Source organism: Carassius gibelio, chromosome A2 (genome assembly GCF_023724105.1).
Source record: "Carassius gibelio isolate Cgi1373 ecotype wild population from Czech Republic chromosome A2, carGib1.2-hapl.c, whole genome shotgun sequence".
Lineage (NCBI taxonomy): Eukaryota > Metazoa > Chordata > Actinopteri > Cypriniformes > Cyprinidae > Carassius > Carassius gibelio.
The window spans coordinates 29,813,343-29,838,007 of NC_068372.1; the positions used below are offsets into that span (position 1 = coordinate 29,813,343).

At 35.1% G+C, this 24,665-nt stretch overlaps 1 protein-coding gene across 2 annotated transcripts; it reads left to right on the forward strand.

Annotated features, from left to right (window-relative positions):
* Window positions 1-604: 604 nt before the first annotated feature.
* On the forward strand, window positions 605-24,653 carry LOC127938269 (homer protein homolog 3). 2 transcript variants are annotated; one of them, XM_052534747.1, is made up of 10 exons: window positions 605-1,007; window positions 1,558-1,610; window positions 7,464-7,620; window positions 11,125-11,256; window positions 11,448-11,555; window positions 15,699-15,832; window positions 17,546-17,702; window positions 22,936-23,043; window positions 23,226-23,327; window positions 24,458-24,653. In XM_052534747.1, exons 2-10 carry the CDS (start codon window positions 1,588-1,590, stop codon window positions 24,641-24,643), a joined length of 1,107 nt encoding a protein of 368 aa, XP_052390707.1. In that variant the 5' UTR covers window positions 605-1,007; window positions 1,558-1,587; the 3' UTR covers window positions 24,644-24,653. The 2 variants fall into 2 exon arrangements, with proteins under 2 accessions (XP_052390707.1, XP_052390717.1); XM_052534757.1 differs by having other exon boundaries at window positions 23,226-23,306.
* The last annotated feature ends 12 nt before the right edge of the window (window positions 24,654-24,665 follow it).

The following is a 24,665-nucleotide window of genomic DNA, read 5'->3' on the forward strand; positions in this document are numbered from 1 at the left end:
GGAGATGGTAATGTTTCCTCTTGGTTCATTTCTCTTGGTTCATGTCAAATTAATTTTGATAAGTCGCACCTGACTATAAGTCGCAGGACCAGCCAAACTATGAAAAAAAAGTGTGACTTATAGTCCGGAAAATACGGTGTATATATATATATATATATATATATATATATACACACAAACATACATACACACTTAATAAATATATGCATGTGAAAATGTAGAATCCACAATGTTGAAGTCATGAAAAAGTTAACTGGCCATTGTTAGAAAAAACAATGTGCGTGTGTTTCTAACAGTGCCCATATTTTTAAAGATACTTTTTCATGAATTTAGTCGGTATTAATTTTTACATGCATGCATTCACTTTTTTTTTACAGTGGCCACATCTTTAAACATATGTGACCAAAATAATATATAAATAATAATATGTCCAGAAAACTAGTTTTACTGCAGTTTGTAGGCGAGGAAGGTTTGTGGTGTCTCATTAGGGTTACATCAGCACAAATGTCTGCAATGATGAACGGATCTTCTCGCTCTAATCACTAGAGGGCGAGAGGCGCCGCAATGATGCTGCAGTTCCCCTTCTTGTCCGCTGGGCGGCGGCGCGCGAGTCTCTTAAAAAAATACCCGCCAGCGGCAGCGCTCGAGCACAGAGCGGCGGGAGGCGCGGGACATCAAAGCCAAACTGGTTACAAAGTAACAGTCGCGGCTCGTCATCAAAGTCGCTGCGGGAAGCAATAGAACGCGGAGCGTGCAGCCAGCGGGCCTTTCCCGCGAGTCCGCGTGCTTGCTGAACTAAAACCAAAGACAAACGCGGGGAAAAGAGGAACTGACGCGCGCTCTCGGTCATCACGTTCAGTTTCTGCGGCTGTTGCATTCTCGTGCTGCCATGCACATATATGCCGCATAGAAAGAGTCCAGACGCGGATTACACCCTACAGGCTGCGAACAGTTGCTCCAGAACAGGAACGAGAGTTTGACATCCTGTGTGTTTTCAACGACATGGGGTAAGAGTCGCATTTATACGAACTTAACTGAGCGAAACTGAAGCCAGGAGAACTTGCCAGAGCGCTTAGTTACTGCAACTGCGTTAGAGACTTCATATGATATAAACCGCTTATATATCTCAAAGCAAATATTGACTTATACTGTGGAGATAGTCATCATATACTTGTGGATTTGACACAGTATAACATGCTATGATACATCTAAACAACGTTCTTTAATTGTGTGAAATATTATCATTACACATGAAGTTTTTTTCAACTCGTATAAAAAAGTGACCTGCGAGAAAGCTGAAAGGTGATTGAACTGCATGGTGACCAGAAACACACACTTAACATTTAAATCTTGATGTAGAAAATCAGACTCATGGACATGATAAATACATTTTATTAAATAAAAGCAATTCATATTAAAATGTAATAATTATTTGCATTATTAGAATGAGTCCACTAGCTTGACCCAAATATGTCATGAATTTTCTCACTATTTAAATTATATCTGTTTGGGTGGGTTTATGTTTAATTCTTTTCTTTTTCTCATTTCTAATGGCAGAAAAAGACCCTCATCTGTCCAGTAAGAAGAATGTTTCCGTTGCACAGAGAGAGGTAGGTCATGATATAATATCTTTATCAGATCCCTTGTTCAAGGTGTTTTTTTTATTTTTTATTAATAAACCAATATGATTATTTGATCTATTTTTAAAACAACTGCTAACAATCATTTTACAGAATCTACAGAGAAAATAATGTTTATTATTATTTTGCAATGTTGCAAATTTAATATAGTGTCCATTAATTTTAAGAGTGTATGCATTTTAAAATATAAACATGTCATTTTGTGTATGTCTCATTGTTCATCATTAAGAATGTGTAAATCAGAGAGCTTGCTTTCTGAAAATTAAAAATTAAACAATGCATTTTGGGGTTATTATAGTAACTATGACCAAAATAAATAAACCTTTCTGTACTTAAAATAAAAATACACATAGAATAAAATCTATTTAAAACTCCTTTAAACTGATTTAAATTTAGTTTGACTTGATTTGCTAAAATAACTAAAACTGTAATAAAAACTGGATAGACATAAACAAAAATGAAAAAATAATTATTCAAATCTAATAAAAACTATAAAAGCATGTCAGTGATGCTAAAATAACACTGATGCACTTCAAGCCAAGTCATCTTTAATTTTATAGAGCATTAAAAAATACAGACTGTTGTAAAGCGGCACATAGAGAAATGCAAGAACATGCAAGAATCACTTTGTAAAATGGACAAAGCACCTGTTTTTAATGGAATGAGCCATTTATCCTGCTCTTTGTAGGGCTTATTATGCAGGAATTATGACTGCATAGATAAAGAGAGATTTCTTCTCGTACTGTATTAATCTCTTGGAGAAATGACACCGAAGATGAAAAAGGTCATAGGATGTTTCTTATAAAACAGCCAGTATTGTGTTTTTTTTTCAGTTGCCCTGACGACTGTACAATGTATTTTCTGCAGTGTCTCAAGTGTCCATCTCAGTGTGCTGGATGCTTTATAGATGATCATAAAGCTGTCTTGACCTTCACTGGTTAAATCAGTAGAGTTGTGATGGTGCAGTTAATTAGTTCAGTAAGGTGTGATGCTGTCGGGTCAGAACACGCCTGGCCTAATTTCTTCTTTCTCGCTGGATTGTCCTTCAAACGATCCCACTTTGATTTAAAGGAACAGTTCACCCAAAAATGAACATTTGCTGAAAATGTGCTCACCCTCAGGCCATTCAAGACTAGGATGAGTTTGTTTCTTCATCAGATTTGGAGAAATGTTGCATTGCATCAGTGCCTCATCAATGTATGCTCTGCAGTGAATGGGTGCCGTCAGAATTAGAGTCCAAACAGGTGAACTATTCCTTTAATTTTCAATATTTAAAATCATATCTCTATGTTTGGTGAGCACAGTGAAAGATTATATTAGTGGTCGACCGATATGTGTTTTTTTGACTACCGATATCTTTGAAAGCAGTGTGGCCGATATAAAGCCGATATGATTTTATAAATTCTTATTATTAATATTTAAGAAATTTTAAATCATTTGACTGGATTAAAAAATAAATGTGTAAAAGAAACAATGCTTATGCTTTAGATGACAGTATTTTTCACAAAAAAATAAATATTTAATAAAAAATGAAATATTTTGAAAAAGGAAGTTTGTGTGCATCGGGAATCATATTTTTCAAATAAAGCTTAATTCTGTCAGCAAATGAGAAAGTATTAAATAGGCCTAATATAAAAGCAATTCTTATAATACTTTCTGTATACATTAATTCCTTTGTTAAACCGTTCTATCGGATTATTAGTTAGACTTCTACCTGTATTAGACAGAAATGTTAACAACAACGACGAACAGGAGAGACTGTGTGAGCACTGTGTGTGGTCAGGCGCTGCTGCTTTCAGCACCGTCAAAATAAAAGTCCCACCTCGAACACATCGGCCAAGCATAAAACGTATCGGCCGATGCCTATATTTGAAAAATGTCAATTATCGGCCGATATATCGGTCGACCACTAGATTATTTAGTGTCTTTCTGTATATCCTACTTCTAGAATAAAGATGCAGCATGAGGTTAATTTCTCAGTAACAATTCCTAGTAATTGCCTAATTACATAAATCTGGAAAAAGGCAATTAGAGCTGAAATGCAAATGGAAAGCTTGAGGGTTCAGTGATCTCTAAACACACACACACACACACCCAGTGTAGAATATAACAGTGAGCATCTAATGGTCTCTTGCCGTTGTGTTTAGAGATAATACAGCGATTACATTTGATTAACATGTATTATTTTCCTAGTCGGCTGCATTGCTGAAAGGTTAACATGAAATTACATGTAGAACCCATGTGAATATCTGTTTATTCCCGTGATACCCAGCTGTATTTTCAGCATCAGCGTCACATGATCTACAGAAATAATTCTATTATGCTGAATATTTTTGTGGATGCATGTGGATGCATTTAATTTTTTCCAGGATTCTTTGATAAATAGTAAGGTTAAAAAGAACAGCATTTATTTGAAATCTTGTGCAACGTTACTATTATAAATGCCTTTACTTTTGAGCAATTTAATGCACCCTTGATGAATAAAAGAATTGCACTTATTAAAATTTTTTTTGAACAGTAGCATAGTGTATTACAGTAATGCTCGAGATTCATTAGCACACATTATTCTACAGGAAACTTTAGTTTTATGATAATATGATCAGAAATGTTTCAGCGACACGTTTGTCGACATGTTACAAACTGCATTGATGGATTACAAATGAAGGTCTGAGACGTGTGGGTCGCTCTGCTTGATCTGGTGCCCGGTGCAGTTGGTTTCCTGCTGAAAGTCATTAACGGCGGTCGATCTCTCACGCTAGATAGTTAACAGCCCCTCGGCTCGTTACTGGGTGCCTCGTAATCAGCCCGAGGTGAGAAATTGACAGATGAAGGCGCTGCGCTGATCACAGAGACCCGTCGTGTGTGAAGCCTGGAGACTTACCCCATGGCATTCTGGGAATTCAGGCCAGGCTATAAGAAGCGAGGTGGCGTCCGTAAGACCAGGAGGAGAAAGTGATCTCAAATCCTCGAGTGTGTGTGTGTGTGTGTGTGTGTGTGTGGAGAGATGCAGAAGGATTAGACGGATACTTGAGTGATCGAACTAAAATTCATCAGCCTCTTTGTTGAATATTTAGACAAATGCAGTTATTTTTTAGACTGTTTTTTTGTTCAACCATTGTTGCAGAGAGGATTCACATTTACATTTTAGAATTCATCAAGACACTTTTATTCAAAATGACTTACAAAAGAGGAACAAAAGCAATTTGTTAGAGCAGCAATATTCATAATATACAGTGGCAGGTTTCATTAGATTACTACAAGGTAATGTTTTTAATTAAGATTCAAAACTTGGTTTGTAACTCATAAATCAGTACTTTTTACTCAAAACGTCACTGTTCAAACGTTTGGGGTCAGTATAGGATCTTTGAAAGGATTTTATATTTTAATTAACCAAGGATGCATTCAATTGATCAAAAGATTTCTATTTCAAATAAATGCAGTTCTTTTGAACTTTCTGTTCATCTGTGAATCCTGAAAAATAAAATGTATCAGTTTCCACAAAAATATTGTGCAGCTCAACTGTTTTTAACATTGATAATAATCAAAAATGTTTCTTGAGCAGTAAATCATCATATTTTCATGATTTCTGAAGATCATGTGAGACTGAAGACTGGAGGAATGATGCTGAAAATACAGCGGAGCATCACAGAAATAAATTACACTTTAACAGATATTCACATAGAAAACAGATGTTTTAAATTGTAATAATATTTCACTTTTTTTACTGTTTATATTGTATTTCAATCAAGTAAATGCAGCCTCGATGAGCAAAAGAGACTTTCTAAAAACATTTAATAATCTTACTGACCCCAGTCTTTTAAATAGTGTATAGATTTAATTTCAAAATGAAAACAACAACAATGTTATTTCAGTGAATTGAAATAGTTGAATATAGTTTTTTCTTGTGACTGATGGTGATTTCGATGTCTAGAGATCAGGGTGGCCAATATATGTGTTTAATTACAGATCAATAGCAAATGTGTTGTTGAACAAAAAATATTGCATTTATTCGACTGCAATATTGCTCAAAATTTCCCTAAAAAAGTAGTCTTAGCTGAAAAGAGAGAGTGTGTTCTTGATCTTGAGTGTGTTCTGTTAGTATTGACACAGTAAGTGTGTAAAATAATAGACAAATAGCCAGATATATTGAACTTTTTTTTTCCTTCTTTCCTGATTCAAATACACGTGATGTAGAGCTCTTTGACAGACATGTTAAGGTCTTTGCACACAGCATGCGTTTTTCTGTATTCACCATCCTTTCCTATCTCAGAATGCATGCGACAGATGTGAAAACGCAGAAAATCAAACCTGATCTGGATTTTTATAATGGATGAAAGTTTCGGAGTCCGTGTGTAAACATGATTGACACAATGTGAGGTCGTATTTATTTTTTAGTGTGCGAAAATTTTGGTTGAAGACCTTTCGTCTGAAGGAGCTCGTAATTTTAATCTGTATATCATCTATAATCAGAAAAACAGCGTTCACTCGTGACTCTTGATATGCTGAAGGGGAGAATAATGAAAGCTTTCCTCAAAAGAGGTCCAGGACTAATAGTTCAACTTCTACTGTGGTCACACAAACCTCAAACGGTTCTTTTAGACATTGTTCATGTCACTATTCATATTCTCAGATGAAACACCAGCCAACACCAGCATCTTATAATGTAACGGACAGTAATGGTCATCTCTGGAAAGAGCAGGATCATCTTTCCACTCTTCCTTCTCGTGATTCATTGCATTAAGATTATTCAATTATGCATTTCTGAAATCCAACTCTTCCAGATCCTCTTCCTGATATGATCTTATTGTTTCATGCAATGTTCTGTGCATGTATCCATCTACTATATATTACTTTTTTTTTTATTCTTTTTTTTTTCCTGTATTCTTGTTTTTTTTTTTTTTTTTTTTTTATGATGTCCATCTTGACCAGGAATCTGTGGAAGAGATAATGTATTTTATATGTATGTGTTATATATATATATATATATATATACATACATAAAATTATATATATTAGGGATTTTTTTTTTGTATTGTGGGTCTCCAAAGTTTTTTGTCCAGCAAATATTGCAAATTAATTATTTAAAATGTAAACGAAAACATATGGCTCAATGAGCAATGAATGTGTTTTTCAGCTGATAATGCATGAAAAATATATTGAATATTGTCATTCTGAAAATAGATTCAAAAACAAAGAAAGAAATAAAAAATAAGAGTTGAAGCTTCATGAACAACCAAATTAAAGATTGTTTTCTTTATTTTATGTTATTTCTTAATGCAAATGAGGCATTATCTAATATCTAATTAATATGCATGCATTTTGCATGCTTTTATGGCACAAAAAAACATTTTCTACATAAAACTAGGCTCTGAATTATTGATTTCTTTTTACATTTTCTGTGTTTGGGAGTTCTGGGTTATTAAATACATTTTTTTGTGCAACCAAAGGTACAGAGGTTAAAAATGCAGCTGTCGGGGGTCGGAAAGCCTTTGAGCTGTTAGACGTCCATAACACAGAGTTTGACCGAAGCGCTTCAGATGCCAGATTGACTTCAGATTGAGCTCAGTCAGTCCGTCGTGAGGAGTTAGATACGGCATCAGCTCATTCCACTCTCGTTATCATCATTCAGCAATTACACCACTGTCTTGACTTTCATAAGCAACAGGCTGTTCAAATATTTCTTGATAAACTATATATTTATTCTCTATTTATTCCAGGTGTATGAGCATTTCAGAATCTTTGTGTATTTCCAGGTGTATGTCTGTCGTGTTGTGGACACACACTAATGTGTTGTGTGTGTGTGTGTGTGTGTGTGTGTCGCAGGGAACAGCCCATCTTCAGCACTCGAGCTCATGTGTTCCAGATCGATCCCGCCACCAAACGCAACTGGATCCCGGCCAGCAAGCATGCGGTCACCGTCTCCTTCTTCTACGACGCTAACAGACACGCCTACCGCATCATCAGTGTGGGCGGGACCAAGGTGAGCGCTCCTCCCCTGGTTTACAGCACGTTTGGACTGATGCTCAGGATGGAAATCTGAGCATCAACCTCAATTCATATGTAAAACCCTCTAAGAAATGCTGTATAGAAGAAGCGTTCAAACATCTGGGATCAGAATAAAGTATGAGATATCTGATCTTCCTTGAACTTTGTGACAGATAAACAAAGTATTTTTAACATCAATTAAATTGTGCAATATTGCATAAATGTATAAATGCATAATATTGCATAAATGTATTTTGTAAATAATAAAAGGAATTTAATAATTCTATAACTTGAGATATCATGTGTATACTATAATCGCATAGAGACCCTTCTCATTTTAGGTTTATGATTAATTGATTACGATTACAATTCCGCTCAGTTTATTCAGTTCAGTTTAATAGCAGCATCAATGTTGCAACGTTCATAAATTATGAAACAAACCGGTTCAATAATGCAATGCAAAATTCATCATTTATGGAAATAGTGTCAGTGCAATTAAATCGATAATATTAATTTTAACACTAAGTATTGAGTCAAGAGGGAGGGGAAGTAGAGTAACGTAATAAACATCTCCATCAGCTACAAGCTTTCAGAAGGTGATTGAGTCGATGTGATTAGAGCCAGAACGAAATACTCCCCACGAGGGGATTTACACTGAAGGGAAGGTTAAAAGCTCAACACCTGATATCAGAGCGAACGAGATGCTCTTAAAGAAGAGTTGAGTGCTGGAAACGCCAGAGCTGCATGACTTGCATCCTGTCGGGATAATCAATACTTGTTGATGGAGCGAATCAGAGCTGTCTAAGTGGAAGCACAGGCGATACCATAGTCTCTTAGAAACAAAACACAGATTGTTCTTAGACATGCTGAAGTGACCAATGACATTGTTTTTCGCTTTTACGAGCTGTTCAGATTAACATGGAAGCTTGTTTCTGACTCAGGATAAACATTTTAAAAAGGGAATTGCAGCATAGAATTGTGAGATATAAATTATATATTTAGCATTTCTGCGTAGTTTGATCTACTCTGTATTTTGAGTCAAATACAGACAAATACAGAAAAATTTGCAAAATTTGCAAAAACTGGGACAAATACAGAAAAATTTGCAATTACATATATATATATTTTGTTTTGTTTTGTTTTGTTTGTTTTTTTTATTCCATAGCGGTGGGAAAAAATTATTTGCACACTACTTTGAGAAGTATCTTCTGCTCCCCAAGGCTACATTTCTTTGATGAAAAATCCAGTAAAAACTGAAATATTCAAAATATCAGTTTTCTATTTAAATATCTGTTAAAATGTAATTTATTCTTGTGATGCGCAGCTGAATTTTTTGAATCATTACTACAGTCTTTACTGTCACATGATCTTCAGAAATCATTCAAATATGTATTTATCCTGTAAATTCATCTGATGCATTGCTATTGACCTTCACCTCTCTGGACAGTTGCCCGTCTGATCTCTTGATTACAGTGATATCAGCGTTCGTATTAAACTCCTGACTGGAGCAGACCGTCCTCACCGAAGCCAGTAAATCTCAGTTGTTCTCGGCTTCATCTAACACCTTTAAACTGACCCACATTTGGATTCAGGATGACCTCACTATCAGGAGTCCAGCGCAGCTCTGATTCCGGCCGTCACCGTGGTAATCCGCAGTCACATGACTCGTGCTGTCATTAGAGAATCAGAGAGAATGAAACAATGAGCGAGAGACTCGAGGAGCTGCTACGACACAGAGCAGAGGATCTGCAGCACCTTCATCACGGGGAATGTCCTCTTTAGTAAAACTGCAGTATGATAGAAAAAGCCTCTCTCTCTCTCTCTGTCTCTCTCTTCATCCCTCTCTTTTTATCCCTCTTTCTCTTTATCTCTCTCTATTTATCTCTCTATTTATCTCTCTCTCTCTCTCTTTATCTCTCTCTCGCTCTCTCTCACTCTCTCTCGCTCTCTCTCTCTTTATCTCTCTCTCGCTCTCTCTCGCTCTCTCTCACTCTCTCTCGCTCTCTCTACCTCTCGCTCTCTCTACCTCTCGCTCTCTCTCTCTTTATCTCTCTCTCGCTCTCTCTACCTCTCGCTCTCTCTCTCTTTATCTCTCTCTCGCTCTCTCACTCTCTCTCTCTCTCTCTATCACTCTCTCGCTCTCTCTCTATCTCTCTCTCGCTCTCTCTCTCTCGCTCTCTCTCTCTCGCTCTCTCTCCCTCGCTCTCTCTATCTCTCTCGCTCTCTGTCTCTCGCTCTTTGTATCTCTCGCTCTCTCTCTCTTTATCTCTCTCTCTCTCTCTCTCTACCTCTCTCTATCTCTTTCTCCCTCTATCTCTCGCTCTCTCTATATAATTTTTATTTTTTAACAATTAAATAATGTTGATCAAAAGTGACATTAAGACATTTATAATGTTACAATATATATATTTCATATAAATGCTATGCTTTTGAACTTTCTATTCATCTGTAAATCCTGAAAAATAAAAAATTGTATCAGTTTCCACAAAAATGTTGTGCAGCCCAACTTTTTCCAACACTGATAATAATCAGAAATGTTTCTTGAGCAGAAAATCATCATATTATTCTGATTTCTGAAGATCATGTGACACTGAAGACTGGAGGAATGATGCTGGAAATACAGCGGAGCATCACAGAAATACATTACACTTTACAGGACCATCCAGTATATTTTTTAAAACATCATTTCTAAGCGTCTCTTGGTCATCATGATGGCTTGAGTTGTTGTGATCATCTTTCTGCAGCTTTATTGATTTGTTCTGGTTTTAATAAAAACATGGGACATTTATAGCTGTTTATGATTCATTGATTCAACATGTCATCTGAAGTGTGTATCATCACAGTTATTAGCTTTCATGTTTTACTCTCTCTCAGGGGTCATAAGTGTTAACCTGAACGATTGCGGTTCAGTCTTCAGCATGTGTTACTGATCTTCTCTTTACACCAGCTTGTGCTACACTATTTTAGTTAGTAATATTAATGTTTATAACTTGTTTATACACACTTAGTCTTCAGAAACCGTCCCAAACAGCACAATATAATAGCAGCGCTATGCATAAACAAGCATAAATTGTGTTTACAGTAATGCACTTTCAATCCTGGTCTACTCGAAGTTAGACGTTGTCATTAAAAATAGATGTTATGTGAGCCGTGATGTTTTTAAATCATCCTGTTGAGGTGGGAATACATCTCCGTGTAAACCGTGATTTACAGATAATTGCATCACAAACCTTTCTGGTATTCGTGCATGTATTGTGTAAAAGTCTTTTTTTGCCGTATTTTACTCGCCCTCAAGTTGTTCAAAACATGTACAAGATGAAGATGTTGGTAACCAGACAGAGTTTCTATAGCCAGCCTAGTATATATTTTTTTTGCATATTATGGAAGTCAATGTCTACCGTCGACTATTTACATTTTTGGGTCGAACTATCCCTTCTGTTTTCTTTTAAATGGGTGCTTCCTCTGAATTTTCTGTGATTTACGTCCTCTCTTTTGGTAGGCGATCATCAACAGCACGATCAGCCACAACATGACGTTCACCAAGACGTCTCAGAAGTTCGGTCAGTGGGCGGACAGTAGAGCAAACACCGTGTACGGCCTCGGGTTCGCCACAGAGCAGCAGCTGCACCAGGTGTGAACGTCTTTAATGTCCCGCTTACAGAGAAACGACACAAAATGCATTGTGTCTGTTCAAACACATGAATGCTTCAAATCAGATTAAGAAGGAGGATGCAAACCAACATAATATAGTTTTGCACAGACATGTTTGGAAATACTTGCATCACCCTTTATGTAATACAGAATGATGTGTTTTTGTTGCAGTTTGCCGAGCGTTTTAAAGAGGTGAGGGAAGCTGCACGTCTGGCCAGAGAGAAATCACAGGACAAGATGGAGCTGAACACCACAGCTCTCAGCATCGCCGCGCCTCAGGTGTGACATCATTTCTTTTGTATCCAAAAATTTTTTTTTGCCATTTTTGACTCAAGCCTCTGTTAAAATTCAAGACCCCCCAGGAACTGCTATAGAAAAGGAGCAATTTTGGGGTGGTCATAACACATTATAACAGGTTAAATAACCTTTTTCTTTTGTAGCAAAAATAACTGAACGTTTAAATAAAATAATGCAATACAGAAAAAATATAAAAAGTTAAAAATTTTACACCGATTAAAGTGCAAAAGAACTATAAAGACCCACAGGTATCACTTTACAATATGATCTCATTAGTTAACTTAGTTAATGCATTAACATTCACAATAGCTACAATTGTTACAAGTTATTAATCTTTGTTAAAAAATAGCTCTTTAAATAACACAGTTGCACCTTTCGATTCAAACAATGTGTTATTAAATATTGGAATACCTAAGATTAATGCATGTTCACATTTTTCATTGGCAGTTTGTTATCTAATGAAGCCCTAATGTAAAGTGTGAATGAACAATAAAGAATCAAAACACTTGCAAACAATATCTAGGGCATGTCGTAGTCCAGATTAAAATGGATTTTAGAAAATAAATAGCCTATTAAGTCTAAATATTTAAGTATCTGGCTCTGTGATGAACATTATAGTGAATACACAAATCTGAACGGCTATTTAAAATGATTTAAATATGGTTTAGAAAGTAGTGCAGCTGCTTTATTTATGGGGTTTTCAGGGTAAGGGCTGCTTTTTCTGCAGTTTAGCGCCATCTGCTGTCAGAGAGTGAATGTGCTTTCATTCAGCGCGTCTCTCACGCGTTCCTCATGTGCTTCTCATGCGTGCTTGTTTACATCAGTGCGCACGCGTCTTTCAAGCAGCATACATCTGACAGATCTTGTGTGTGTGTGTGTGTGTGTGTGTGTGTGGTAAGTGAAGGGTTACTGTAATCCTAGAGCAGGAAGAGCTGGGTCATTCGTCTCACTGGGAAGTGAGAGGAGAACTAGGACAGTGATAAAATTATCCGGAGCCATCCTGTCCGCTCTCTGTCAGCGTCTGTCTTCTAGAATGATGTCGAAATGCTTGTGTTTTCAGGTCAGCCGGCTGTTAAAGGGCCATTTAAGACCCAGACCTCTTGACCTGATGAGAGCCCGTTTGTTCTGCTGTTCACACTGAACTTTTCACAATTCACTTCAGTTTTGCTTTTGTCCTTGTCTGTTCTCGCTACACAATCTGAGAGGACTGAATCAGTCTTCAGCAGCAGAATGCATTCCTATTTTAGGGTTAAACATGGTTGCAACATGGTTGCATTCACACACATTTCAGTCATGAACCAGAGTGACACTGAAATCTAGATACAATCAAGATTCACAACTAAAATCTGAGCATAAGTTTAGTTTATTATTTCCTAAAAGAGATTTTAGGCCTGATTTGGACCCAGGAATGTCTTTCCTTCAGTTACTCATTCATACGTATTCAGTCTCGCTCCTGTTGTGAGAACAAGACCGTTTGAGAGTAGCAAATACTGTTATCAATCTCAAATACTGACTGTTTTCAAACCGGAGTGACACTTATTCTGCACATGCAGTAGATTTCTCTAGGTCAGAGGAAACGAAGCGAGGTCACTTCAGCAAAAAAACACATTTTGAGGTATTTAAGTTTTTAATGTTCGAATGCCATGTATTTTTTCTGCTGTCTGAAGTTTTGATAACGTGAGGTTTCACTGAGGGAAAATCGTAAAACTAGCTATGAAATAAAACAATTATTTCATGTGACTGAAATAACAGATTTAATCTTTAAAATTTATATTTGTGTAATATGTTTATATAAATATTTATTTATATATGTAAAATAATATCTAAATATGTATTTAAATGTTTAAAAAAATAATGTATTACATAACGGAAGTTTTAAATATGTAAATATTTAATATAAATAAATATTTTTGAAGCATATAATGCATTATTTCAAGTATTCAACTATGTAGCAGAAGACTCAAGTATTGTTTTAACAGCTGCTTAGGGCTATTTTAATATTATTGAGATGCTTTTATAGATTTATTAATATTTAGAATTTTTTTACTATTTTTTTATTTTATTTTCTGTATTTTTCTATTTTCATTTAATTTTAAAGTTGTAGAAATTTTATTAAAAAAATTGTAATTTTGCATTAATTTATGTCTTTTTTATTTTATTAATTTTTATTACTATTACATTTGTTTTAGAAAATGAAATGAAACTAAAATAAGTTCAGTTGCTTTGGCAGCTAGGTAAAATAAAATAGGTTTAAGTATTGAAGGCTGCTTTTAAAGTATTAAATCAATGATATATTTTATATATTTTGCATAAGTTGTACCATTCCCCCATATAAAATTATATTAAACTCAATATTATTGGTCTTTAATTGAATGGCACTAAATGTTTCTGATACCAAAAGATGGCAGGTAAATTTGTAGAGATGTGTAAACATAATGTCTCCCCTGTGCACGATAAATAATGGGAATGACAGTATGTTTTATCACTTTCTCTCAATGCTTTCAATCCGGACGCTGTCAGTTCTCTCAGGTGAGTTTGACATTCACACACACACACAGCATGAGCAGCGCGGCACGATTCAGAGTTTAGTGGGAATAGAAACATCCTCTGTTGATGTAGTAAATGGGGTTTGTGATTTATCACACACACACACACACACACACCACTAGTCCCACGGTGAACCCTGTAGAGTCCTCTGCTTCTGCAGGAGCAAAATCAGGTCATCTTCACACGTGACACAGACGGCGTTCACCAGAAACCAGAAACCAATCATAGTTCATTCCTGCCAGTGTTAATGGAGTAAAATGGCCAAATCAAAATAAGATGGTTGAAAATTGTGTTATGATAATTTCACCTCCGGCGTGTTTGTAACGATATGATTCTGCTCAGTATGGTGCATGCTCACTGTTTGCTATAATAAGACTGAGAATGAGTTTATTATGTGTTTATAAACTCACCTGCTGAAAACTGGGTCATTTATCAATGGTTCCATTTGTGCTTGAAAATTGATATTTTATATACAGGTTAGTAATAAACTTTCAAGAAATCATATTTACCCGTGCAGCTCTATATATGTATATAGAGAGAAAGAGAGATTTCTTTTTTTAGTGCTGGACAACGATTAATTGCATCCAAAATAAAAGTGTTTGTTTACATATTATATGTGTGTGTACTTTGTATATTTATCATGTATACACACACACACATACAGTATATATTTTGAAAATGTTGTATCTATGTGTATATATTTTATATTCTTATTTATATTATATTATATATATATTATATTTCATATATAAACAACATGTGATTAATCGCAATTAATTGTTACCCAGCATTAATTTATATATATATATATATATATATATATATATATATATATATATATATATATATATATATATATATATATATATATAAAATACATTATGTATTATATAATTATTGTGTAACTGAAATAAATTAAATAAATTAGTCCATTTAACTGAATGTAGAGTTACAGCCTTGAAAAGAACTAATATATTTTTTATTGTGAATTTATATATATATATATATATATATATGTATGTATGTATGTGTGTGTGTGTGTGTGTGTGTGTGTGTATAAACACACACACACAATAAGTGATTTATATATTTATAACTATTGCATGATAGATAATCCATATACATTATGTATTTATAATTTGTAATGTTTGTGTATACACAAGCAATGTACTTCACATTTTTATAAATTACTGACTAAATTCTGTTTGTATCATTTTGTAATCAGACATTACAATTGTAATATATTACTACAATAATAAAATTAAGAAATATTAGTATTAGTATCTGTGACCTATTACTTTCATCATATGCCATCATTTATGCATTTACAGAAACAGTAATTCCCTGCATCACACAACTGACAGATGGCAGTTTATATATGATTATTTATTAATTATATATTTTTGCTAGAAATGTAGTTCTGTTTTTTTTTAGTGTGACACTCAGTTGTCAGTTAAATGGATTTATCCTGAAGTGAGTCAGACGGACGCTGAGCTGTGAGTGTGTCTGGATTCATCTGATAACAGTGTGTGTGTGTGTGTGTGTGTGTGTGTGTGTGTGTGTGTGTGTGCGCTGTAGGACTTGTGTGACGAGCTGCAGTCTCCTCCAGCGATGTGTGTGAACGGACCGGAGGACAAGCTCTTCCGGAGCCAGAGTGCTGACATTACTCTGTCCTCGGAGAAGGAGCGCATCAAGAAGATGCTCTCAGAGGGGTAAGACTTCAGCGGCGCTCTCGGACCACACGTCCACTGTTGCACATTTGTGAAGACAGAGTCTAACAGCCATTGTTCACACTATAATAGGCCTTTTCCTGCTTGAAAGACCTCATAAAATGCCCCTAAATTCAGCTTTCCTGAACGCCTACGATTCCAGGCCTCTTTATCATGCGAGTCGTTGTTGCAACAGTTCTGAACACATTAGCAACTGAATAGCAACCAGCTCCAGCACACTTGCATCATGCAAACTAGTGATGCATTGGCATTTCTGCATTTTTGGTTTGGCCTGGTTAGTTTTAGAAAGCTGAAATCATTAAACCAAGCAGTGGAGTTTAATTAAAGCATTAAATAAGCATGAACGAACATCAGAAGGCTTTTAAAGAGACAGTACAACTTACTGTCAAGTATCATGCAATCGATCAATCAGTGTTTCTATTTAAAGAAGAACTGTTTCACGTAAAATTATATATACCTCATAAAATTTATTTGTTAGTTAACTAGAAAAAAATACTTTAGAGATGAACATTTTGTTGAATGCACTAATTACATATTCACATAACTTCATTATTTGGTGTCTGTTTGCATACATTTGTCATGAAAACAAGTTTTTTTTAAAGCCACTGTTTGAATTTTTATTTTTCAATCATGAATAGATGTAGAAACATAATTATATCAGTATAAAGTTGATCTAGCGCTGCCTTATGTGCAGTTTAAATGTTCAGTGTTTATTAGTAGATACATTTTAGTAATTAATTGATTATTAAATGCACTGTATTTCTGGTTTCGACTAATATTCTAGTATAATTGAGATACTATTGTAGTTTTTATTAATATATGGACTCAGTTTTTGTTTTTATATTTTCAGTTTTTGTTTTAATTTGTTATATTTAAGTTTTAGGAAGTTTGATGTATGTTTGTCCTTTTTTTAAATGTCTATGTAGTTTTTATAAATTTTTATTCCGTCAAGCCAAACTAAATTAAAATTTAGATGTTTATTTTTTTTATTTCTTTAAATAAAAAAGAAAACAATAAATATTTATTTAGTTTGTTGAATAAAAATGCTGTTCTGAAAACTTTAGTAGTTAGCTTTTTTGATACTATTTGTCAACAAAAATGTGAAAATTATTTTAGTATTTATTTACTTTTATAGTTTTATTATTATTTTGAATTATTTTATATATTTTTTTTAATTTATATTTTTATTTCTAAATTTAATTTATATTTTAATTTTAATGTTAATATATTTATTTTTTAGTCTTTTTTTTTTCATATATATTTTAAATGTTGTTATATAATATTACGGTTTAATTTATTTTAAAGTTTCCGTTTTAGCTCGGACCTTTGACCCCTCGGGAAAGCACATTATTTATGACAATTATCAATTTGATGATGTCATTTCAGTCCTTGGGTTCAGATAAATTTGGTTCTATTTTGCTGTTGTTTAACCCTTTATGAAAACATTTTTTTAAAGTGTCCTCTCTTTAAAAAAAAATGCATCTGCTTGAATTACTGTACATAAATAAATGCATTGAATTTTCACATGCTAGGATTATCTGATTAAATGTGCGCAGTAAAACATTTACTATTTTATATAGTGCATGCTTGCACAGAGCATTAAGGCTTCAATAAATTAATCTACTGCATTTTGAAGAAACAATCCCTGTATTCTCATGCATGGGTTGAAGTGGTCAGTGTTTCTGTGTGTTTCAGGTCGATCTGTGAGATGAATCTGGAGTCCGAGCTCTTCACCTTACAGGACAGTAATGCTAAACTGGTGGCCGCGCTGCATGAGGCTAACGCTAACGTGGAGCAGTGGAAGAAACAGCTGGCGGCGTATCAGGAGGAGACGGAGAGATTACGAGATCAGGTGAAAATACACGCTGCTTTCAAACTGGATGCATCGTGGAGTGAGCAAGAGAAACTAAAATAGAAGAAATCTATTCATTTTTAGTTTTTGTTCATATTTCAAATTGTTTTTCACATTAATTTTGGTTCAAGTTTTAGTAATTTTGTTTGTCATTTTTAGTTGTCTTTTTTAAAATTTTGTATATAGTTTTTATTTTATTTTATTAATTTTAGTACTTCCACTTAAAATGACAAATGTTGCCTTAGCATCCAGCTGAAGTAAATAAGTTCTATTTTATTTTATATCAGGAAACATTTATTTTGAGTAATTTTTGATTCGTTTATTTGTTTTTGGTTATTTTAGTACTTTAGTTTTCAACTAAATGAAAATGAGATACAGTATTTTTTTTATTAATGTTATTAATACTTTTAATTTACTTTTGAGTATTTTTATAAAAAAATCAACTATATTGAACTATACCTATGATAAAATGTTTTAGAGAATTACTGTAAAACTATTTTAAAACAATATAAAAAATGAAATGTGCATGAGATAAAACTTGTTTTTAATACAGTTATGATGTGTAAACATACAAAAAAGGTTGTAATGTTGGTTGCTAGTTTAAACTAAATAGTTTTCCTTTAAACATAGAATTGAAAAATGAATTTATTTGGGGGGAAAACATGCTTATGCTGATAGAATAAATACAGTTTAATACTGACAAATGAGATTTCTAAAATTCACAAAATTTTTTTCAAAATTCACTACAAAAAAAGATTTAAATCTTTTTTAATTTTTTTTACTTATTTTTTACAAATTTATTTCTTATGGATTTTTTATGGTTATTAATTATATATAGTAATTGAATAAATGTTTTACTTTTTCACATGACATTAATAAAATAATTATTTTTTGCATTTTGTAAAAAAAAATTAAATGCATTTATGTGACATTGATAATAATTGTATAATAATAATCTTGTAAAGCACTTTGAATTGCCACTGTGTATCAGTTGTGCTACACAAATGAATTTGCCCTGCCTTAAATTTAAAAAAAAAAATCCTATTTATTTGACCTGCTCGATAATTTCCAGAGATTTAAGAACTGGGTTCAAGTCCAAGTGAGAATCAAAAGCAGAAAACCGTCAGAATGATGGGACTCTCCATCGATCTGAGTGGATTGTCATTAGCACTCTTTCACTTCTCTCACATCTCATGTGTGCTCTCTCTCTCTCTCTCTCTCTCTCTCTCTCTGTCGCTGAACGACTGCGTCTCTGAGCTCAGAACAGGCGACCAGGTGGTGGAAAATGGTTCATGTCTCACGGGACCAGAGAGAGAGAGATGTGGGGTGGTTTGTAGGACAGTGATATCCTACTTTCAGTGGCCTAGTTAGGAGAAGTGTAATATCACCAGGGGGAGCTGCCAGACCCTCGACTGGAAACTTTTTACACTTTACACGGTTAAAAATAAGCCATTGTCTCTTACGGCCCTCCGAGTGCCAGAGACCTTTAGGAGCTGCTCCTCTTTATCCTGAGCGAGTGTGTGAGTGTGTGTATGTGTGTGAGAGAGAGGGAGAGGGAGTGTGTGTGTGTGTGAGAGAGAGAGAGAGAGCGAGCGTGAGAGTGGGAGAGATTGTGTGTGTCTCTGTGTGTGTGTGTGTTTGAGAGAGAGAGAGAGAGAGAGAGAGAGAGAGAGTGTGTGTGTGTGTGTGTGTGTGACAGAGAGGGAGTGTGAGTGTGTGTATGTGTGTGAGGGAGAGGGAGTGTGTGTGTGTGTGAGAGAGAGAGAGAGCGAGCGTGAGAGTGGGAGAGATGTGTGTGTCTCTGTGTGTGTGTGTGTGAGAGAGAGAGAGTGTGTGTGTGTGAGAGAGAGAGAGAGAGAGTGTGTGTGTGTGTGTGTGTGTGTGACAGAGAGGGAGTGTGAGTGTGTGTATGTGTGTGAGAGAAAGGGAGAGGGAGTGTGTGTGTGTGTGTGAGAGAGAGAGAGAGAGAGAGAGCAAGCGTGAGAGTGAGAGAGATTGTGTATGTCTCTGTGTGTGTGTGAGAGAGAGAGAGAGTGTGTGTTAATGTGTTTGCACTATGTTTACTGTGGAGGGAGTGAAAGATGGGGTTGAGAAACAAAAAAAAAAACTTTTTCGGTTGCACTTTATTTTACAGTACGTGTACTAACGTACTTATAGTGTACTTACAGTGTATTTATCTAAGAAAGTTCTGGTAACACGAGGTAACTACATGGGGTAGGTTCAGGGTTAGTACCTAGTTATTACATAGTTATTGTAATTACTATAATAAGTACATAGTATGTACATGAGGAACAGGACTGTAAAATAAAGTGCTACCACTTTTTCAAATAAATGTTCAGTTCTTTTGAAATTTCTGAAAAATAAGATGTATCACTGTTTCCACAACAAACAAAAATATATAAAGAAATGGCATAAATGTATTTATATTCAGGTTAGTATAGTGATCAACCCAGGTTGTTGTTGTTGTTTTCTTTGTATATGTAGCTAAAATAGATCAAATAAAATGTATTGTGTCAAGTTATTGTATTAAAAACAATTATGCTTAAGGAGTAACTAAACCCTAAACCAACTTTTTTTAGTTAATGATCTATAAGAATGGGGCTTTATTAGTGCTGTTCATTGATTCGAGTAACTTTTTTGACATTTGAGTATAAAGTGTTTAATTCTACAATATATGGTGTAAAAAAAGAGTGCTGCCCTCTTCAGGTTGAACGGTGGCTACTGCAGTTGATTTTTCCTGTTGGATGTGACGGAAGCAGTTTCCAGCTCACCACGCCCCTTGGTACGAGCTACCACACCCTTGGCAGTATAAAACCATCTTGTTCCGTCAAAATCACTGTTGTGAGTCAGGAGTTGGAATTGCGAGTATTGAAAATGACCAGGATAGACTATTATAGCATCTATTTAGCATAGCAATTATATAGTTAATTAGATCTTCAAGTTAGCGTAGACTTATCTGTATTTAGTACAGTGGTCAGGATGGTACGGAGGTGTGTTGCTGGTTGCGACAGCACTGCTGGACTGCATAGTTTACCAGCAGAATTTAAAATTAGGCGCCAGTGGTTGCATGTGCTTGGCCTGGAAGACCGCAAGTTCCCGTCTAGAGCTGCAGTGTGCAAACTGCATTTTACACGGGACTGCTTCTCCTAAGCCCCTTTCACACTGCACGTCGGACCCGTCATATTGCCGGAACATTGCCGGGTCGCATTCTGTGTGAAAGCAACCACTTCCCTGGATTGATTCCCGCATTGAACCCGGGTCGGGGACCTAGTAACATTGCCAGATTAAACCCGGGACGAGCGCTGTATGAACAAAAGCCAGATCTAATTCCGTGTCTAAGTGATGACGCACATTATCGCGCGACTCTTTTACCGGCTGTTTTGAAGGAAGATCAACGTTCGCGATGAAAAAATATGTGCAAACTGTAATGAAGCAGAGATCAGTTAGTTCCTCACTTTCCTCGCTGACGCCGAGATCGATCGCTTGCTTCAGTGAAAGTATAACATGCCTAGTGTTGTCGACTCTTACATTACACGTCACGCGCTGATGTCACGTGCCGTTACGGGATCTTTACGGGTTGTGTGTGAAAGCACGCACATATCTCGGGCAGTGTGAAAGTGCAAAATCTAGCGACCCGGGAACAATTGCCGGAACACTTTACCACTGTATTTGCCGGAATGGCAGTGTGAAAGGGGCTCAACTCAATGGAGGTGGAGATGGGATTCTCCACACAGCTCGCGCTGAAAAGCGACGTGGTGCGGGAGATAAGACCAAAGTTTGAGCCTGCGGCTTGAAATTGATATGAACACCTCGACATCCTCCACTTCAGGTGGAAGTGGGGGAGAAAAGTCCTCTACTTCAAATGCTCGCTCTGTTGCAAAGCTACTTGCGTCACAGTCACTCTCCATTAGCGTCTCTGACAGCAGCTGTCAATCAATCCGTCACTGCGGGTCTCAGCATCACGCCGCACTCGCTCAAACCCCACCCTAGGTTCGTCCCCTCTATCTCCGCTGTGATCTGCCCACTTTTCAGCATTTTTCAAATATTGCCAGTGGGTGGAGTCAGGCTCTGACCAGGGGTTTAGTTACACTTTAAAATGTCATGTATTGAAGTTATTATTTATTGGAAATCTGATTTATATTGTGTGTAGTCAGGATGGCAAAAAAAAGATTTACATATAATGTTCACAATTTTATAGTCGTAGGATATTTTTTCTTTTTTTACATTTATTTTATTAATAATGAAAATTGTATTTTATGATACTAATACTTTAGAAATTCTATTTAATTAATAATTTAGCTTTAAAAATGTGTTTCCTTAACATCTCACTTAAGCATGAATGGTTATGTAAAAGTTGAATATATTTTTACACATTTAAAAATGTTGTTTACATTATATTTTTAGCAAAAAAATATTTTTTTAATGTAAAATTGTTTTATTTAAATATTTTTTAATTAGCATTAAAAATTAAAATTCATTATATTTAAAATAATGTACAAATATTATTAATATAATTTTTTATTTACATGTTAATTATAATTTAGCTTTAAAAATTCATTTTTGTAACATTGATAATAATCAGAAATGTGCAGCAATATTTTAGAATGATTTCTAAAAGATCATGTGACACTGAAGACTGGAGTAATGACATTTTTCATTGTAATCATATTTCACAATATTAAAGTTTTTACTGTATTTTTGATCAAATAAATGCAGCCTTTGTGTCTTATTTTTAAATCCAAACCCAAACCTTTAAACGTTAGTGTTATTTAAACCTCAAATATGATTTGATCAGTTGTGAATTTGCCATTTTGCACAGAATTTATTCTCATGATTTTATACTGACAGACTTGTCGCGTCACACCTGGTTAAACACGGCCCAGTTTCTCTTCTACTGTCCTTTACTGTCAGCTGTAATGCATTATTCAAATATAATGGCTGAATAATCACTGAATGTGTATGTAGGTCAGCAGCGGGGCTTTATGAGGGCCGTAATGCTGGAGATTTAGTCTGAGTGAAGTTTGACTGTGTTTGATGAGTCACTACTGCTTTCATCTGAGCCTCAAAACATCACACACACTCATATCAATAAGAGCTGGCTCCTCAATTAAAGCTGCAAAATAATGACTGTTTTCAGACAGGTTTCTCAATAGTCCATTCATACGAAAGAGAGCTAAATCATGAGTTTTGCATCATGAGCGGTAACGCTGGCTCTGGTTTATTGTGTCTTTAGGTGGCGGATCTGGAGGTTCATGGCAGTCAGGGACCCAGCGAGATGCTGAAAGATGAGCTCACCCAATCCCTGGAGGAGCTGGAGAACCTGCTGAAGGCAAAGGACGAGGTGAGAGCCGACACACACACACACACACACACACTGACGGAGGGGAGAGTCCAGCGACCTACAGATGCACTTTACTGAAAGTCACCGGTCCAGCTACTGCAATCTCCTCCTCAAACTCCCGTACAGAAGACGCACACGTCTCAGCACGACCTCGCTGGATTATATGTTTCTGTGCATTTCAGGAGATCCGTATTCTCCAGAGTAAGAAGTCCAACTTCCACGAGCTGGAGCAGGAGAGAGAAGAAGCCATTCACAGACTACAGGTGGTGGAGGACATCACAACAGTAAAAAAACAATGACTTATTTTGAAGTATTAGGCATTCGCTTTAATGCATCACAGAAGTGTCATAAATGTATTTACACAAGTGTTGAGATACTGAAACCATTTTTTTTTTTTTACATTTTCATTAAATTAATTCTTTGTAATATTTATTATTGTTATGTATGATTAAAACATTTCATAAGTTTAATATTAATTTAGCTTCAAAATTGTCATGCATTTCTGGAGCAGTCAACTGAAGCATGAATGAGTGTTATGAACAATAACAATCAAAATATATATGAAAATATGTATTTAAAAAAATCACAATTGTGTAGAGATTTTTTTGTTTGTTTTTCACCTTTTTGTTTGCATTAAATTATTGTTTCATTTTAGTTGTACATTAAATTTTTTTAAATAATATTTCTTAATATACAAATATTATATTATTGTATTTCTTGCATGTTTCATTTACATTAAATTATTTTCAATTTAATTTGTTAAAAAAATTATCATATTTTAAAATATAAAAATGATTTGTGTTTAATAATAATTTGCTAAAAATAATAATGTAATTATATAAAAAATATTATAAATATGAATAATTTTGGCCCCTATTGATTTTGGTTTTAAACAGTTGGTTGTTGTCACATTTATATAACACTGTAATTTTAAATTATTATTTTAATGATAGTAATACAATTAATAATAGTAAAAATGGTCACATTTCTGTAACATTCAGCTTAAAATATTGACTAGTGTAAAAGTATTTTTTTACGAACGCCTTCACAAATTAGATTAAAAAGAAATAACAATTTTACCAAAAATTTGAGTAATGTTTTTTTTTTTTCATTTTTAACATTTGCATAAAATTATTATTTTAGTAGTTAAAATAATTATTTTAAGTTAAATTATATTAAAATGTCACACCTTTCTGTAAGGCATCCATGAAAGTCAAATACATTTTTATGAACACTTTAAAAGTTTCGGTGAAAAAATGTCAGGATCATGTGTTTACGTTTATATTTCTTCTCTCTTCATGCAGTTCTTGAGTGTGTGTGTGTGCTGCTTTGAGCATGTGTGTTTGATTTTCTGTGAAAGCATGCTGTAAATGAGCACAAAATCCATGGCAGTGCGTCTCTGAATGTGTTTCAGGAGCTGGAGATGCGTAACGTGGATCTGGAGCGGCGCGTGCAGAACGCCGAACAGAACCTGGCGTCTGCGCTGGAGGACCGAGAGCGCGCTGAGAACGAGGTGCAGAGGGTCGTTCAGATCCTCGACGTCAAGATCTTCGACCTCAACGACCTTCGGCAGAGTCTGGTCAAGCTGATCAGTAAATAGATGCTCGCTCTCCCTGCTCTTT

Bases quoted from the DNA above. Each gene is read 5' to 3' on its own strand.
- LOC127938269 (XM_052534747.1), top strand. From the start codon at position 1,588: ATGTTTCCGTTGCACAGAGAGAG. The intron at 11,257-11,447 runs GTGTGAACGTCT...TTTTTGTTGCAG, and splicing joins CAGAGCAGCAGCTGCACCAG to TTTGCCGAGCGTTTTAAAGA. The intron at 11,556-15,698 runs GTGTGACATCAT...TGTGCGCTGTAG, and splicing joins TCAGCATCGCCGCGCCTCAG to GACTTGTGTGACGAGCTGCA.